Source organism: Podarcis bocagei (assembly GCF_964188305.1).
Source record: "Podarcis bocagei genome assembly, chromosome: Z".
Classification (NCBI taxonomy): domain Eukaryota; kingdom Metazoa; phylum Chordata; class Lepidosauria; order Squamata; family Lacertidae; genus Podarcis; species Podarcis bocagei.
The window spans coordinates 4,113,361-4,132,733 of record NC_138140.1 but is presented as its reverse complement, the minus strand read 5'-3'; the positions used below and the strand labels follow the sequence as shown (position 1 = coordinate 4,132,733).

General features: G+C 47.3%; 1 protein-coding gene across 3 annotated transcripts in view; it reads right to left on the bottom strand.

Moving 5' to 3' along the window:
• Positions 1–19,373, bottom strand: part of FPGS (folylpolyglutamate synthase) — a 49,757-nt gene that overhangs the window by 13,891 nt on the left and 16,493 nt on the right. For 2 of the 3 annotated variants that reach the window (XM_081179753.1, XM_081179751.1), the window contains exons 2-10: positions 17,063–17,191; positions 16,812–16,865; positions 9,315–9,379; positions 8,054–8,168; positions 7,057–7,134; positions 5,448–5,509; positions 4,394–4,496; positions 3,158–3,235; positions 1,099–1,246 (exon numbers count right to left, since the gene is read on the bottom strand). In XM_081179753.1, the coding sequence (XP_081035879.1) occupies positions 1,099–1,246; positions 3,158–3,235; positions 4,394–4,496; positions 5,448–5,509; positions 7,057–7,134; positions 8,054–8,168; positions 9,315–9,379; positions 16,812–16,865; positions 17,063–17,191 (832 nt within the window). Of the gene's footprint in view, positions 1–1,098; positions 1,247–3,157; positions 3,236–4,393; positions 4,497–5,447; positions 5,510–7,056; positions 7,135–8,053; positions 8,169–9,314; positions 9,380–16,811; positions 16,866–17,062; positions 17,192–17,717; positions 17,942–19,373 lie in introns of those variants that run through there. The other variant, XM_081179752.1, reaches the window with a different exon arrangement.

The following is a 19,373-nucleotide window of genomic DNA, read 5'->3' as shown; positions in this document are numbered from 1 at the left end:
CTTCCCAGGTTGATGAGCCCCATCTTACTTCTCTCTCCAGCATGTACAGAAACTGCCTTGACCGTTGGACCTACCCATCCGCTCAATCTGCTAGAGCCTGTCTTCGCATGCAGGTGATAGACAAGTCCCTAACTCACTGAGGGCTTGAGACCCATCAGCTACCCTCACCACTGTAGGAGCAAGTCAAAGTAAAGGACACGCTGGCCCACTGACTAATGCGACAAGAGCCACCAACTGCTTTTACAAGCAAGAACAACACAACATGCTGGTTACTACAAAGACTTAGCACAGGCCTCGGTCCAGTATGCCTGAAGGAGCGTCTCCACCCCCATCATTCTGCCCGGACACTGAGGTCCAGCTCTGAGGACCTTCTGGTGGTTTCCTCACTGTGAGAAGCCAAGTTACAGGGAACCAGGCAGAGGGCCTTCTCGGTAGTGGCACCTGCCCTGTGGAACGCCCTCCCACCAGAGAGAAAAACAACTACCAGACCTTTAGAAGACATCTGAAGGCAGCCCTGTTTAGGGAAGCTTTTAATGTTTAATAGACTATTGTATTTTAATATTCTGTTGGAAGCCACCCAGAGTGGCTGGGGAAACCCAGCCTGATGGGCGGGATATAAATATATTATTATTATTATTATTATTATTATTATTATTATTATTATTATTATTATTATTATTATTATTTTATTATTATCCTCTATCTTCCATGCAGGCAAGCGAGAGGCATTATCAGAGTCCAAGAACACATTCCAGCATGGCAAGAATAATCTTTCAAAGAGGCTGCAAGGTAGGGCTTGCAAGACATGTAGCTGGGGATGGGCTGTGTCCCAGAAAGAGTGCCGAGGGCCAGACAGAATGGCCTGGAGGGCCACATTCTGCTCCCAGGCCTGTGGATCCCCACCCTTGCTTTGCTGCTATGTACAGAGTCAATTCAGACACGACAGTGGAGTTGTATACTTTTCCAACATTGTAGCATGACATATTCTCACGGCTACTCCATCTTATACCTGAGCGTTCCAGTTATGTATTGGAAGTTGTTCTGAGGGGCACAGCCCCGCCCCGCCCTGAAAAGTGAAAAATGACTCCTTCCACTCACCCAGATACCCCTGCTGTCCAAGCCACATGTGAGAGAGCTGGAGGGCCAAGGCAGCGTTGGAGCGCTGGTGGTCACCCGCCAATCCCAGTGGAAGAGGCTTCCCATCTTCTTCGAAGGCATCCAGGTCAGGGCACAGGTACAGCTGGCACTGAATAATAATAATAATGATTTATTATTTATACCCCGCCCATCTGGCTGGGTTTCCCCAGCCACTCTGGGTGGCTTCCAACAGAATGTTAAAATACAATAGTCTATTCAACATTAAAGGCTTCCCTAAACAGGGCTGCAGAAGACAAAGGCTTCTACCCTACGGTTATCCACTCCACGCCAGCCGTCCCAACCAGTCACGTAGGAAACTGGACTGCCCACGTGGATAACACCCTACATGAACCAGTGGTTTTTAACCCTAACTTCGCGTTGCCCCTGCTGCAAACATGCACTGTCCCATTGCTGAACTGGTGTTGTTGTCATTAAGCTTCTAGATGTTCACCTGAAATCTACCTATCCTCCCCTGGGTGATACCAGAGAAAAGATCTTTCCCTGGAAGACACAAGATCTACCCACCCTGGAAGAATGGCAGATGAAGGTGATTGACTACATGGAATTGGCAGAAATGACTGGCAGAATCCGAGACCAGGGAGAAGAGTCGGTGAAAGAAGACTGGAAGAAATTTAAGGACTACTTACAGAAACATTGTAAAATTAATGAATGTTAGAAGGATGTTGGATAGAAACTAAGCGGTTTCCAGCTGTAATGCTTTAAGAGATATGAAGGGGGGAAAAAAGAGGTTTTACAAATAGGTAAAAGTTTAATGGTAAGGATTTGCTGAACTAACAAATCGAATTGGAATACAAAGAAGGGAGGTATGAGGAGGTTCGAGGAAATAAGTGTATGGAAATTATAATAAAAAAATTCCTTCCAGTAGCACCTTAAAGACCAACTAAGTTAGTTCTTGGTATGAGCTTTCGTGTGCATGCACACTTCTTCAGATACACTGAAACAGAAGTTGCCAGATCCTTCTATATAGTGAGAAGGTGGGGAGGGGTATTACTCGGAAGGGTGGTGGGAATGGGAGATTGGCAGATAGCTGAGATGAGCCTGTTGACGACTCTTAACGACTGTAATAGGTCTTACAGGAAAAGGCAAGGGGTGAGAAGGTGAGAAATGGCTTAGTCATGTATAATGAGATAAGAATCCAATGTCTCTGTTCAGACCAGGTCTCTCCATGGTTTTAAGTTTGGTAATGAGTTGCAATTCAGCAGCTTCTCTTTCCAGTCTATTTCTGAAATTCCTTTGTAGTAAAACAGCTACTTTGAGATCTTGTATAGAATGTCCTGGGAGATTGAAGTGTTCTCCTACTGGTTTCTCTGTTTTGTGATTCTTGATGTCAGAATTATGTCCGTTTATTCTTTGGCGTAAGGTTTGGCCTGTTTGTCCAATATAGAGAGCTGAAGGACACTGTTGGCATTTGATGGCATACACAATGTTAGACGATGAGCAATTAAATAGTCCCGAGATGGTATGTGTGATGTTGTTGGGGCCAGTAATGGTGTTGTCCGGGTGTATGTGGTTATGGAAGTTATGTTATTGAAAATTAATGTGTGTTTTTAACTGTTTTTTACTTTGTATGTTTATTTTTCTTTTTTCTTGTTATATCTTAAAAACTTTTAATAAATATCTTTTTTAAAAAAAAAAGAGAGAGAGAAAAGATCTTTCCCTATTCCAAACAGGGCAGTCCTTCATGTACAGCTGCCTTCACTAACCTGATGCCCTTCAGATGTTTTGGGTTAAAGCTGGCTGGGGCTGGTGCGGGTTGTGGTCCAAAACATCTGGAGGTCACCAGGGCTGGTGAAGGCAGCTGTGCAGGAAGAGGGCTCACCTCCATGTTTACCTCAGTTTTCTCTTCTCCAAGTTAAAGGTGTCCACTCCCCTGGGCATTTCTTCATGGAACTAGGTTTCCATATTCCCCCCCACACACACACCTTTCACACCCCAGGAGGGACTCATGTTCTGAGAAGGAGGCTAAGGACATAGGGGTATGTTTTATGGGACTTCTTACCGAACTCTTCTCAGCTCTCTCTCTCAGGACATCTAAGGGCCGCTCTGGCTGAGGAACAGTGAATGCCGGAACTCCAGGCTGAAAAGCAAGCAGAGAAAGAATAAAGCAGCAGCCTCAGAACACTAGAAAAGAGGACACACACACACACACACACACACACACACACACACACACAGTTTCTGCTCCCAAATGGAGCCTGACCATATTCCACCAAGTTGCGCAGTGCGCCAAAGCTGAGCAGGAGGTGCCAACATACATTCTGTGTGGGCTGCTGGAGTGAGTGGGAAGTCAGGTTCTGTTACATCAGGGACAGGAAACGGTTTTTCAGTTCAAGGGCCACCTTTCCTTCTGGACAACCCTCCCGAGGGCCACATGCCAGGGGCGCACAACAGGCTAGCTTATGCACACACTTGCAGAGCCCTCTCTATCCTCCATCTATCCACAGAAGCAAAAGGAATTATGAGAGTTTAGGGATATATTCCAGCCAGGGGAAAACACTCCGCGGGCAAAGCAGGTCCAATGGGGGTGAGAGGCTGGGGAAGCATTCAAAGGTCCAGACTCAAGAGGTGTGAATGGTGTGAATGTGCCCTGAAACAATGGAACAGTTCAAATGTGAAACATCTGTGTGTGTGTGTGTGTGTGTGTGTGTGTGTGTGTGTGGATAGCTAGCTAGCTAGCTAGCTAGAGATAGAAGACATGGTGATAGACAGACATAGATAGATACATCACTATTATTATTATTATTATTATTATTATTATTATTATTATTATTATTATTATTATTATTATTATTTCCCCAGCCACTCTAGGCGGCTCCCAACCAAATATTAAAAACACAATATTTCTATAGGATTCAAAGGATAAGAAAAAGGGAAATGGACATATGTGCAAACAACGCAGCATAAGTACAATTTATAATTAATTTTTTTTTACAAAATATGCATGAATCCAAATTACAAAAAACCTTTCACACTACACAAAGCAAATATAAACAAAAACCCCACATATACAACAACTCTCCTTACAATCACTACATCCCTCCATCCACTCAATTCTCATTCCGATAAAACACTCCAACACTGAAACAAGGACTAGCTAACCAATAATCTTGTACGGAAAAACAGGCCCGCTAAATAAAAGCAACCCCACAGCAGCAGACCCCTCCCCATCCATTTCCTGCCCTGTGTTTCACCTGAGGTAATAAAGACGTCTCACCTAAGGACATTAAGGCCTTACCTTGAAGATGCCTCCCTTCTGCCAGGCAATCTTCTCAATGGTGTCACCCAAGATGCTGGTGTGGTCGATACCCAGAGAGGAAACCCCACACACAACCGGTTTCCTACAAGGAAGAGAAGGTGTGAGAAAGGCACCCCCTCTCCTTGGGCTTGGGGACTCTACTGTATCCAAACCACAAGTCTCAGTGAATGGCAATGGGGTCCAAGTGCGCACGCGCACACACCTCATTTGAGCAAACGCTGAGGTCAGTGTTCCACCTCCCCTTTACTCGCCATGCCTTGCTGAGGTAGCTTGCGTGATGACAGGCCCGTACAATGAGAATAGGACTGCTGCAAGCTAGCCCACAATTCCTGCAAGTTGGTGCTATTATGCTATGTGGGGCAGGCGACCCGGCTCTAGAACTGACTGCATTTCTTCCAGTTGCACCAGAAGAAAGGTGTACCAGCTAGCATGGAACCGACTGTCCAATTTGGTTCCTCCCTTGCCAAAACTTCCAGTATCAGCAGTCATTCTCCATCTTAAGTTACGTAATCTTGTCACACTCTGCTGCCTGAACTTGCCTGTCTTTCTCTTCCTTCACATTTGTTTCGCCTTTTGTACCATTGTCCCTTAAGACTGTAAGCAATTATATATAATGGCAACTACATGCTGATATGCTGAAAGCCAGTGTGATGCAGTGGGCAAAAGACTGAGAGACCTGGGGGCGTATCTCCACTCAGTCATGAACCTCAGTTGGGTGGACCTAAGCCAGGAATGGTCTCTCTGCTTAACCTACCTCACCGGGTTGTTACAAGGATATAATGTGGAGTGGGAAGGGCCATGTGCATTCATCATTAGCCCCTTGGAGAAAAGGTGGGAAAGGAAATAAATAATAATAATAATAATATAAATTAAGAAATGGAGCGCACACACCAGTGGGAAACTGCTTGGTGAACTATGCCCACTCATTAGGGAAGCAAGAAACTGCTCAATGTTCTTTTTTTATGAGACGGCATTCCAAGCATTTCCCACCAAGAAGATGATGGCCATTTCGAACCGTGCACACATGCCCTACCTGATAATATTGGTGCAGTCATATGCACCACCAATGCCAACTTCCATGACTGCTAGGTCTACCTGGGAAGAAGAAAGGTGCGTATCAGCAAAGTACGTACACAGGGCATGTACACAGAGCAGGCAGACGCCAGGGGAAGTTGGGCTGCAGCTTCCATTGTCTCTGACCACTGGCTCATGCTGGCTGGAGCTGATGGGGGTTCAAGAGTTATGGAAATCCTCCAAGCTGGGGGAAGGTTGGCCTTAAAAGACACCTTCCGGGACTAGTGAGAGTCGGTCTCCAGCAACTTCTGGAGGGTGACATATTGGTTACCCCTGCACCATAAAGTGCAGCATGGAATCTGAAGGGGAGGGGCATTCTTTATCCCGCTCTCGCTCTGAAAACTCGATAGACCTGAACAACACTATAAGGAGGGTGGCCACATGTCCTTCTCTACAGAGGACAGTCCTCTGTTTGAAAGTGTCGTCTGTTGGAAGGTTGTCCAGTCAAATCTGATAACAAAGGTAGAACAGGATGGGGCCTTGAAGTTGTTCATCTATAGTTAGCACCTGGACAGCAGAGTAAGCAACCAATCACACATTCACAGTCTTCCACACTAAGGTGAGTTTTCCATTGAAATTACAGCCATTATCTCTAAAATTGCACAGACTCATATAATATTTGCATGTGCTAATATGTATGCATCTGTGCCCTCTCTTGTGGTGACAAAACATAAAAACAAGGCTCCTGTTCCAGGCTGTACAAGCCCTAAGCAGAAGTACTCTTCTAAGAGGAACAGGGAGGAATGGCAATATTTTGCTGTAAATCCCATTTACCACGACTAGGAGCCATTGACAGGCTTCTATCTTCCACTAATCCAGGCTTCCTCAACCTCGGTCCTCCAGATGTTCTGAGACTACAACTCCCATCATCCCTGACCACTGGTCCTGCTAGCTAGGGATCATGGGAGCTGTAGGCCAAAAACATTTGGAGGGACCAAGGTTGAGGAAGCCTGCACTAATCTGATCTCCTCTTCTTTAAAGGGCCATGCGAGCAATGCCACCAAGCTCCTTAGGAACATAGGAAGCTGCCTTATACCAAGTCAGACTATTGGTCCCACCTATCTCAGTATTGTCTACACTGAGTGGCAGCAATCTTCTCCATGATTTCTGGCAGGGTTCTCTCTCAGCCCAACCTGAAGACTAACCTGGGGTCTTCTGCATGCCTACCCAAAGCACGACCACTTCCTCCATGTCCGGCCCAGCACCTTAAAGGCCGAGATGCCATAACTGGAATGTATCCACACACCATGCATTTACAGCACTATGATACTACTTTAAACATGGCTTCCTCCAAAGAATTATGGGAGCTACAATTCCTAGAGTTCCCTGTGAAGAAGGACTGGTTTTTTAAACTACTCAGGCAACTGCAGCTCTGTGAGAGGAATAGAGGCCTCCTAACAATTCTCACCTTGAACGGACTACAGCTCCCATAATTCCTTGGGGGAAGCCACAGCTGTTCAAAGCAGAGTCATAGTACTTTAAATGTATGGTGTCAATGTGGCTTAGACCCAAAGTCTAAGCCTAGTCTCACTCTGGTCAACGTTAACGAATGAGTCTGCAAGGAGTACCTTTTCCTGCAAGAAGACATGGAAAGCCATGATGGTGAGGAAACGGAAGTAGGCAGGCATGGCTGGATGTTCAGAAACCTTCGGAGAAAGCAAGATGTGGGTTAGGAGGACTGCAATTCACCAATGAGCAATCTATACCCCAAAACAAAGCTTCTCTTTGTTCACCACTAATCAGCCAAACTGGGTTTCCTTGAGATGTGCACTCTGGGCTCCACAGTGCAGGAGACTTTCAAAATGTTGTGCTTAGTCCAACAGCAAAGCTAGAATTAAATTTTTTCCCCAGACAGTAGTCTTTTATTTTCATACAGCTATGTCAATATAAAACCACCAACCACAAATCTATCAAAGCATACAACAATCAAAAGTTTCTTTTTTATTTAAATGCTTTTACAGCAAAAACAATCACACATCCGAATTATGTGAACTATTTTCTCACTCAAACTTTATGCAACACAGTTCCAGAAATACTTTATAGCAACATTTTGCTAAGTTTTGAATACTTTTATTTGATTTTTTAAAAAGAGGAATGGCTGAGAAATGTTTTAAATAAACCAAGATAATTTTAAAAATATATACAAAATGGCAAAAGGGACAGCTCTGAACCCACAAAATCACAACTCTAGGCAGAAATCTACTAATGGAAAACAATCATTTTGCCTTATCAATCCTTCTATTTCTAATGTTCATGCTGTGAGTGCCGTTGATGATGTAGCCTAAACACCACCATCCATGCACAAGACAAAGTGGATCAGCAGACCAGGGGAACCCCCAAGGTTTGCAGCAGTATCACAAGAAACCCCCAACACTCTCTTGAAACCACCCCAAAACAGGCCCACAAAGACTATGCATGATCAGCAGCCAGAGAATGACAACCGACTTGGCAGTCTGGTAATGGAATGGGAGATTCTGGGAAAAGGCCATTGCTGACCATCAGGGACAGTGAACAGGAGCCCCTCACACGGCAACACTGGTGGCGAACAGGTTCTGCTGCACTCACCTTGCTCTCCTCCAACCGATTATACACCTGCCAGAAGTACTTGCTGAACAGCTCCTTGCTGATGGGCTGCCCATTAATCCGGATCCTCTCGCGTACTTGAACCAGATGTGGAGAACTTTAGAGAGAAACAGACAGACAGAGAGGATTAAGCCCTAGACCCTGTGCGAATCCACAAAGTAGAGCCCAGATATCACTGCATGCCCTGCTGCATTGTCTCCTACAAACTGGTGAAGGAAGGGCAGCTGAGGCATTTATTATTTATACCCCGCCCATCTGGCTGGGTCCCCCCAGCACTCTAGGCAGCTTCCAACAAAACACTAAAATACAATAACCTATTAAACATTAAAAGCTTCCCTAAACAGGGCTGCCTTTAGATGTCTTCTAAAAGTTTGGTTGTTATTTTTCTCATTGACATCTAGTGGGAGGGCGTTCCACAGGGCGGGTGCCACTACCGAGAAGGCCCTCTGTCTGGTTCCCTGTAGCTTTGCTTCTCGCAGGGAGGAAACTGCCAGAAGGCCCTTGGTGCTGGACCTCAGTGTCCGGGCAGAACGATGGAGGTGGAGACGCTCCTTCAGGTATGCTGGACCGAGGCCGTTTAGGGCTTTAAAGGTCAGCACCAACACTTTGAATTGGGCTCGGAAATGTACTGGGAGCCAGTGTAGGTCTTTCAAGACCGGTGTTATATGGTCTCGGCAGCCACCCCCAGTCACCAGTCTAGCTGCCACATTCTGGATTAATTGCAGTTTCTGGGCCACCTTCAAAGGTAGCCCTACATAGAGCGCATTGCAGTAGTCCAAGTGAGAGATAACCAGAGCATGCACCACTCTGGCCTGACAGTCCGTGGGCAGGTAGGGTCTCAGCCTGCATACCAGATGGAGCTGATAAACAGCTGCCCTGGACACAGAACTGTCCTGTGTCACAGAATTGACAGAATTAAAAAATCTATGATTCCCAGAGTGGTTTAATGATCAACCCTTCTTCCCAGGGAATCCTTGGAATTGCAGCTTTGAGGGGGAATAGAGACCTCCTAACAACTCTCATCACCCTTGACAAATTACAGCCCCCGGCATTCTTTTTTTGTGGGGTGGAAGCAATGGCTGTTTAAAACTGGTATCATCGTGCTTTTAATGTATGGTGGGAATGTGAACCAAGAGGGGCCTAGCCAGTCCAGCCCTCTGTTTCCTGCTTGGCAGGGGGTTGGACTCGATGGCCCTTGTGGTCTCTTCCAACTCTTCTATGATTCTAACTCAGCAGCACCTACCTGTAGAAACCAGTCTTTAAGCCATAGTTGCGAAGAATGCGTTCTGTGAAGGCACATGCTGAACCCTGAGGTGGGGGAGAAGCGCGAAATAAATTAACAAGTGGACAAAGGGAAGAAGGGAGGGTGTCCCTTCTTCTAGTAGGAAGGCAGGCTCAAGTTCTACCCACAGGTTCTGCTGGTTAAAAAAGGAATCGGGACAGGGACACATCTGTCTGGCAAGGGGAATCTGGACAAAATTGCTACCCAAGACAACTCAGGTGATTTGATACAGGAGCCCAAGTAATACATATACATAGCTACTCATTCAAATGGGGGTTCATTTAGAATTGCTCATTAACTTACACTGTGGGTGGGAGGGTGGGCGAGTGAGAATACTGTGAACCATCTGGCCAGGTTAAAGCCTGCAAATCAACCACCATCTGGATGTTTTCTAACCACCCCAACTTTCTAGGACATATCTGGTGCTTTTCCATTCATGAACTCTTCCTTTTGTTCTTTCTTCACAAGAAAAAGGATATTATTCCCATTTTTACAGTTGGAGAACTGAGAGAGATAAAGATTTTGCCCAGGACCAAACCATGGGCAGCCCAGGAAATTAATAATAATAATAATAATAATAATAATAATAATAATAATAATAATAATAATAATAATAATGTGATTCTGGTGAAGGGCTGGCAAGAAATACAATACATAGCAACAATATTATATCCTGCCCTTTTGGCACCCTAACCATAAACCATAAACACAACTGGAAAAACTAGAAGCACTAAAAATGTTTAGAACGTTTTGCTTAAGAACGGCATTTCTTTAAAAACAGTGTCTGGATTAAAAGAGCATGTTTTGTGTCCATGTATAACAGAGATAGTCAACATGGTGTCCTCCGGATGTTGATGGTTAGACATGCTGGTTGGGACCGAGGTGAGTTGTATTTTAGCAGTGTCCGGTGGTGTCACATTAGCTACCCCTTGTATATACACACTAATGAATAAATCCAGGTCTGCACCCAATCACACAGAAAAGCCAGACTGAGTCAGCTCTTCAGACTAAGGCTGGGTGATGTTTGGTTTTCAACATTGCGATATATAACCAGCTAAACATCGTTATATACCAACATATCACAATGTCTGAAATAAGAATGGAACTCTATAATAAGGAGGTAACCTGCTTTTTAATAAAGGCTTGCTTTGTAATATGAAGGGAAGCTATTCAGGGGAAACCAAACAACATAAACACAAGAAAAATAAAAACAAAAATAAAAAATAAAAATAAAAACAAAAAATAAAAATAAAAACAACCCTGTGTAATTGCTAGTGGGGGTGGTTAGGAGGGAAGAGAAGGGAAGCGGGGGAAGCGCATAAAGCAGCATAGGGTTCAGGAACAAATGTGTGAGAAAGCAGAAGGGCTAGGGGAGAACTGAGGAGAGTTCAAGCGTAAGGGGAAGAAAATGGGAAACATACCGAGGGGGGGGGCATAGACACGAGGGAGACACAGACAAAATAATCTTTCATAAAAGCTTTCCTGTACAGCCCCTGTATAGGAAAAGTTCCAAAGTGCCGAATCCGCCTGGCTCTGTAAAGAGCCCTTGTGACGCCTTCCCAAAACCAGACAAAAGGGATTTTGTAATTTTCCATAAAATTGACCCCGTGAGGCCAATATTTGGCGCCTCCAAGTGGATCCTCACTTTTATGCATCTTCTCAATTTTGCGGCATCTCAGCACCACTTCTGGCTTGAAGGAGGCGATGCGAGGGCTCTGGCAGCATCCCAGAGCCCTTGTGCCGTCCTCCCAAGGCCAAACAAAATGGAAGAGCCTTTGTAATCTTCCACAAAATGGCGTCCTGTGGAGGCCAATATTTGGCGCCCCGGCTTTGGGAAGATGGTGTCAGGGCTCTGACAGCATCCCAGAGCCCTTGTGCCATCCTCCCAAGGCCAAACAAAATGGTAGGGCCTTTGTAATCTTCCACAAAATGGCGTCCTGTGGAGGCCAAAATTTGGCGCCCCGGCTTTGGGAAGGTGGTGCCAGGGCTCTGACAGCATCCCAGAGCCCTTGCGCTGTCCTCCCAAGGCCAAACAAAATGGAAGGGCCTTTGTAATCTTCCACAAAATGGCGTCCTGTGGAGGCCAATATTTGGTGCCCCGGCTTTGGGAAGGTGGTGCCAGGGCTCTGACAGCATCCCAGAGCCCTTGTGCTGTCCTCCCAAGGCCAAACAAAATGGTAGGGCCTTTGTAATCTTCCATAAAATGGCGCCTGTGGAGGCCAATATTTGGCGCCACCAAGTGGATCTTCTCAATTTTGCAGCACCTCAGCACCACTTCCGGTTTTGGGAAGGTGGTGCCAGGGCTCTGACAGCATCCCAGAGCCCTTGCACTGTCCTCCCAAGGCCAAACAAAATGGTAGGGCCTTTGTAATCTTCCATAAAATGGCGCCTGTGAGGCCAATATTTGGCGCCACCAAGTGGATCTTCTCAATTTTGCAGCACCTCAGCACCACTTCCGGTTTTGGGAAGGTGGTGCCAGGGCTCTGACAGCATCCCAGAGCCCTTGCACTGTCCTCCCAAGGCCAAACAAAATGGAAGGGCCTTTGTAATCTTCCATGAAATGGCGGCCTGTGGAGGCCAATATCTGGCACCCCCAACTGGAGCGTCTCAATTGCGCCCAGAACTGGAGCATCTCAATTTCACACCACCTTACGTCAGCACCATGTGCAGAGAAACATCCAGCACTCCAAATCCCGCACTGCGGCTAAACAAGGCGCCTGGCATGGGAAGGAAGCTGCAGGGTCCCAGAGCCCTCCGTCCGTCCTTAGGAGACGCAATATACTTGCAGCAAAATAGCAGAGTGAAATGCATGCACACACACCCCCGCTGCTTATGTCCGGGGAGTAAGGATTGTTCCGTCTTCACAAACCCCTTCCACATGAGAGACGTGTGTTGGTTAAAGTGAGATAAGGAATGGCTCTCCTGAGGTAACAAAACAGAAGCCCCGAAAAGCCCACAGCTGAAGGACACCTTCGTTTCTCAGAAACCATCATTAGAAGAACCACAATAAAGCGCAGTAGTTCCATTGTACCTTTTTGTACAATTCTGGGGCTCCACCACTAGAGGGGCAGTTAGGATTTTTGGGTGGCTGGAACAGCATAGCGCTATGTAAAAATGAGAACAGAATGGTGGACTGGAAACAGCATTAAGTACCTACAGGAAAAGCAGGGCTTGTATGCACTCTCCTAGATAACAGAGAAGGCTCTACTACTTGAAACGGCGTGGAGATCGACAGACTGAAATGAGCATCTGACATACACAGAGGCCAGAAAGGAAAAGGGCTGCATGAGGGCTGGGCGATGTCTGGTTTCAGGATCGTGATATATCAACAGCTAAACATTGCGATAAGGATGGAACTCCGTAGAGACAACCCGGGTAATCCCTTGGCAACTGCTACTACTTAGGGGTCTAAAACTTACAAAATTTAACTTCCCTTTAACGTATTGCTACGACTGTTATTTTACAGTACAGGTAATTTTTAAATTAGCACATTTTCAAAAAAATTAAAGCTGAAGGAGTAATTAGTAACATAGATATCAAACGCAAGGTGAGAAAATATTCCCTAATAGACACGAGGGAGACACAAACACAGAAAGGGAGAAGGGAGGAAGGAGCCATTGGCTGTGAAATATTTTAAACTGTTTTTAATTGTTTCAATTGTTTTAATGTAGAGTTTTAATGGGGGGTGTATTTCTTGGGGTGGGGGTAATTGTGAAATGTTCATATGTTAGTTTGTATTTGTATTTTTAGCTTAGTTATTTATGTTAGCTAAATTATAAAAGTTATTTAAGGGGAGAGGGACAGGGCTGTCCCAAGAGAGGGTCCTAGCCAACATGTCTGGGGAAGGTTCCACAGCGGAGATGCATTGGGATACCCAGTCTCAGTGATCGGGGCAGGAGGAGGAGTTACTCAAGGGCCAGACCATGTCATTACCAAGGAGGCAGGTTTAGTCATTGCCTGCAGGTCTGGTCCTGACCAGAAGGACGCAGGTATCAACAAGGGTGTCCTACATGACCTTAAGGTGCTGCTGTGCAATGCCAGCTCAAAATTCATAAGACCACTGCCATCCATAATTTGAACATGGATGGAGGAGTTGACCTGGCAGGTGTAACAGAAACTTGGTTAGACATGGCAGATGTTCTTGCTCCTGCCTGTCTACCAGGTTTCTCTTATGCACAGCAGCCCAGGGCATGTGAGTGGGAAGGGGGGGTGGCAGTGATTTTTAGGAAGTTATTAGTTATCACCAGGTGTCCTATTAGGGAGAGAGACCCAGTTTTCTGAGTGCATGTTCTAGAACTTGGGCAATAGGAGCAGTACAGCATTCCTATTGTGGACCGACCTCCTCGCTGCACCAAGGATTCCCTGCCAGAGCTGCTTCGGGTCATGACACATGTTCTCCTGGAGACGCCTAGTTTGGTTGTCCTGGGGGATTTTGACATCCATGCCGACATAACCTTACAAGGAGCCTCTTGGGACTTCGTGTAAAGCATGACCTCCATGGGGATGTCCCTCAATAAGTTTGGCCTGACTCATAGCCATGGACATGACTTAGATCTGGTGCTTTTGCCTCTGTGGATGTGGGTGATCTGACACTAAGTTCCAGTGAAACAAAAGAAGTGCCACGGTCAGAGAACTTCCTGGTGCAACTGGACTTCTCTACGACCCGTCCCCTACACAGAGAGGGTCCATCCCTGCTACTTAATGGATCCAAATGGCTCCCAGAGAGTGGTAGGGGATGTATTATCCCATGCTGATTGCCTTTCAGTTGATTCCCTGGTGGCACACTGGAATGCAAACTGTCTGGCTCTGAAGTGCCCTCCGATTGCATGGGGCCTGGAAGGCCCCTGTGGTTTTCCCCAGAGCTGAAGGCAACAAAACAATTGTTGAGATGGCTAGAGGGCCAGTGGCGAAAAACTCATTCCAGATCGGACCAAACATAGGTTAGAGCTCAATATCTAGCCTACCAAGTGGAGAAAGTCATGGTGAAGAGGACCTTCTTCACCACCTCTACTGTATCTGCAGAAAACAGTACTAGGAGACTCTTTCAGGTGGTTTGTAGCCAATTATTGCCCAGTCTCATCTTTCATTCCTGGGCAAGATGATTGTGTGGTCCCTGAACAACTCCAGGTATGTCTGGAGGATGTGGACCATTTGGATCCCTTCCATTCGGGATTCAGGCCCCATCACAGGATGGAAACCGTCTTGGTTGTGCTGGTTGATGATCTCTGGTGGGCTAGGGATAGAGGTGAATGCTGTTTCCTGGTTCTGCTGGATCTCTCAGCGGCTTTGATACCAATGACCATGGCATCCTTCTGGACCATCTAAGCAGGTTGGGAGCTGAGGGCACTGTTATGCAGTGGATCCACTCCTTCCTCTTGGGTTGTGTCCATAAAGTGGTGTTGGGGGTGAATGTTTGGACTCCTGGTCATTCACTTGTGGGGTGCCTCAGGGCTCTGTCCTCTCCTGCATACTTCTTAGTATTTATATGAAGCCATGGACAGAGATAATCTGGGGGTTGGGGCTGGGCTGTCACCAATATGCTGATGACACTCAGCTCTATCTGCTGATGGATGGCCACACCGACTCGGCCGCGGACACACTGACCAGATGCTTGGAAGCTGTGGCTGGATGGCTTCATGGCAGCCAATTGAAACTAAATCCTTCGAAGACAGAGGTCCTGGATCGGGATGGCATGGGGATGAGGGACCAACTCCCTTCTCTTGCAGGGGCCCAATTAGTGCCACTGCCTTACTTTAAGAGTTTGGGTGTAATCCTTGATGCCTCCGTTTCCATGGAGGTGCAGGTTACAGCAACAGCCAAGGCGACATTTTTCCACCTTCGCCACATCAAGCAGTTGGTCCCTTACCTTTCCCGCCCCGACCTGGCCACAGTGACCCATGCGATGGTCACCTCCAGGCTTGACTACTGTAATTCGCTCTACGCGGGGCTGCCCTTGAAGCTGTCCCAGAAACTCCAGCGGGTGCAGAATGCTGCAGTGAGGCCCCTCACGGGGTCTCTGCCATGGGAGCATATTCACCCAGTGCTTTTCAAGCTGCACTGGCTCCCGGTGGAGTACAGGGTCAGATTTAAGGTGCTGCTTTTGACCTTTAAAGCCCTTCACGGCCTAGGACCCTCGTATCTACGGGACCACCTCTCCCGGTATGCCCCACGGAGAGCCTCAAGGTCCATAAATAGCAACACCCTAGTGGTCCCGGGCCCTAAGGAAGTTAGATTAGCTTCAACCAGAGCCAGGACCTTTTCAACACTGGCTCCGGCCTGGTGGAACGCTCTGTCTCATGAGACCAGGGCCCCGCAGGATCTGATTTCTTTCCGCAGGGCCTATAAGGCAGAGTTGCTTCGCCTGGCCTTTGGCTTGGAGCCAATTTGATTCCCTCCCCCTCAACAGTTGTTGTTGTTACAAATATTATAACAACAACAACAACAACAGTTGTTGTTGTTGTTGTTGTTAAAGAAGCTTAAACAAGAGGGCAAGGTTTATTTTTATTTTCTTTAACTCAGAAGTAAATAACCCAGTTTATTTTTCCACGGGACTAGCAGCAGCTTCCAAGAGAGCCCCAGCGGAGGGCAGCAGCAGCTCAAATGGCAGGGCTGGGCAACAACTGGAAGGGGGTCTGGGGAGTCGAGGCCGAAAGGGCTTCCTGCTCTTGTGAGGACCCCAGTATGGCTCAGGTGTCGGGTCTTGTGGGCAGGCAGAGGCAGCCCAAAGAAAGAAGAAGAAGAGTTTGGATTTGATATCCCGCCTTTCACTCCCCTTCAGGAGTCTCGAAGCGGCTAACATTCTCCTTTCCCTTCCTCCCCCACAACAAACACCCTGTGAGGTGAGTGGGGCTGAGAGACTTCAGAGAAGTGTGACTAGCCCAAGGTCACCCAGCAGCTGCATGTGGAGGAGCGGAGACACGAACCCAGTTCCCCAGATTACGAGTCTACCGCTCTTAACCACTACACCACACTGGCTCTCAGAGGAAGGAAAGTGACTCCCAGCAAGAAGCTTGGAGCTGTGTCTCCCTCAACCGCCTACTAGCCTGGCACCTGCACTTAAAAGAAGCTCATGAGGAAAGTTCCCAGGTAGGCTGCTTTCTTCAGCACCTGCTCTTATGATTCGCTGCAGGAGGCAGAGGAGAGTTGAGGGGCAGCAGGAATGAGGAGAGGAGCAATGACCGAACTCATGGTTTTTCCCACATCGTGATTTTTGCATAGCACATGCACACATTGTGATTCAGGATATATCACCACATCAAATACTACGAAACCATTACCACGAGGTGGACTTCAGACTGGTTTGGGACAATATTGATATATCACCAAGCCATACGTCATTCAAACACTCTGGAACTGAGCACTCTCAATTCCCCACAGGAAACTGCCCCACATTTCCCCCGTGTGTCAAGGCCTTTGGAGCTATTCCAGGTATTGCTTCCCCCCTGCAACCCCTTTCACCTTGCCCTTTGTCCCAGTGACGTGAATGATGTTCAGTTGATCCAGGTCTTCGACCTGCCGGAGAAAAAGTGAATGAACCTTTCAGTTTAGCTGTTCTGGTACTTGCCCGCCGCCCCACCTCATCAGTGCAGGCAGCAATGGCTGCTAATAGACAGCCCTCCCTCTCCCCCATCCCATCAGTAACCCCAGAAAAATCAAGACTGCATCGCATCACGGCCAGGGGCCTCCCACAATCTTCCCAACCTCCTCACCTTCAATCCACTTCGTTCCAAAAAACCTTTCATGGCTTCCAGCTGTGCCTGGGGGTCTCCTCGCTCTCGTTTCACTTGTTCCAGGTAGCTGGCGTTTGTCTGGAGCGTATTCAGAGTCCGAATGGCATCCTAGAAGGCATACGAGGCAGTGGTTAATTGCTTCCCCACTTTTGGTCGGCCTTGTAAATAACCACACAGCAGTTACTAGCCTGCAAAGACAGTTGCCTGGCTGGCTGAGGAGGAAAGGGAAGCACTACTCCTTCTTCCATGGGAACTGACTTGTACAGAGACCACAGGGTTCATTTACCTTAGAGTTGTCTACACTGCCTGGCAGATGCTCTCCAGGGTGTTCCCAGCCCTACCTAATGATCCCAAGGACTGAACCCGGGAACCTACTACAAGCAAAGCACATGCTCTACCCACTGAGCTATAGCCCACCAGCTTTCTATGCTGGGCGTGGAAGGGAATCAGAGCACCCCATCTTTCCTCCACCAACCCACTCACTCGCCTGCACACAATTCCTTGTTGGCTATTGCAACCAGGCTGGTGCCTGAACGCTAGACCTGTTTTTCAGCCTTCTGTTATGGAAAACAAGAAATCAACCACTCCAGGTCAATGCTAACAATCTCCTCTCTGCCCCATTCCAAAAATAAACCTCGAATTGTGATGCCCCTGTCCGCGGTTCCAGATTTTCACTGCGCACTCCAGTGGCTGCAAGGAGGCAGGGGACAGGAGCACAGGAAGCTCTTTTCTTAACGCCTGCTTTCCAGCTGGTCCTCTGCCTTTTCATGTCTGAATTCTGCCACAGGCGGCAGGTCCCCTGGAGAATCCGCACCCTATCCCTCTTGGGAGAGGAATCTGCCTTCCTTGCTCCTCTGAACGCACCAGTAGTTCCATGCACGTGGTCAGTGTTTACCCCCCCCCCAACAAACAAGATAATGACCTTCCTGTAGCTTATGACACACGTGCCTCTTCCTCAACAGCTCAATCACATGTCTAGGGGCGTAAAGTACTAGTTAACTGAAAGCACATTTAAAAAAAACCCAGAAACAGAAAAAGCACAGGCTCTTCCTGCCTCCACCAAGCAAAGTGTAAGGGCAGTGAGGGAAGCTGGCACATTGTCAGCACGGCCATCAATGAACTCAGGCCACAGAGCAGTCGAAGAGCAAGGAGCTGGGGACTCAGCAAAAAGATACAAACCCAGTGGCTATTAGCAAAGCTGCTGATGTGAACAAAATGAAGGCACATTTTAAAAGGCAGCTACCGTATTTTTTGCACCATAACACTCACTTTTTTCCTCCTAGAAAGTAAGGGGAAATGTCTGTGCGTGTTATGGAGGGAATGCCTACGGGTGGAGGATCTGCTGCAGTCGTGAGCAGAGGATCCATGGTTCCCCTTTCTTCACTCCTCCGTGGCTCGCTTTGAAACAGCAAAGCGGGAGAAGAGCCGCTGAGTGGGGAGGAGAGAGGGACAGAGAGCCTGCTTGCTTTAAAGGAGCAAAGTGGGAGAGGAGAGGAGCCGCTTACACGAGTGTAAGCGGCTCCTGTCCGGTTGGTTCCTTTAAAGCAAGCAGGCTCTCTGTCCCTCTCTCCTCCCCACTCAGCTCGCTAAATAGCAGCAAAGTTTTTCAGCTCGCTAAGCCGGGGATGAGCAGGGAGGAGGGAGAAAAGCAGAGCCTGCTTGCTTTAAAGGAGCAAAGTGGGAGAGGAGAGGAGCCTTCTCCCCTTATACCCCTCTTCTTCATTATTAGCAGCATCCTTCTCCACCCACCCCACGCATGCTTCTTCTCCCCTTAAACCTCACTTCTGCATTATTAGCAGCATCCTTCTCCTTGTTCCTTGAGTGTTTTTCCTTCCCTCCCCACTTAAAACGTGCTTACAAAGCGCGGATCCACATGGATCCTCAGGATTTTTGCACTGGGTCACGCCAAATTCACCATCAGATCACATAACATGTCCATGGCTACATCTTGCACCAAAAAAATCACACACCCACTGTTGCCTGGGGCCGCAGTGGTGCAAAAACGTGGTTACAAAGCATGGATCCACATGGATCCTCAGGATTTTTGCATTGGGCTACTCCAAACTCACTGTCAGATCACATGTCAGTGGCCACAGCATGAACCACAAAAATCATACATCCACTGTTTCGTTTAGAATATTTTTTTTCTTGTTTTCCTCCTCTAAAAACTACGTGCATGTTATGGTCGGGTGCGTGTTACAGAGCGAAAAATACGGTAAGTAATCTTATGACTGGGAGGAGGAAGAAGAAACCAAGAGCATAGCTGTCAACTTTTCCCTTTGCTTGCAAG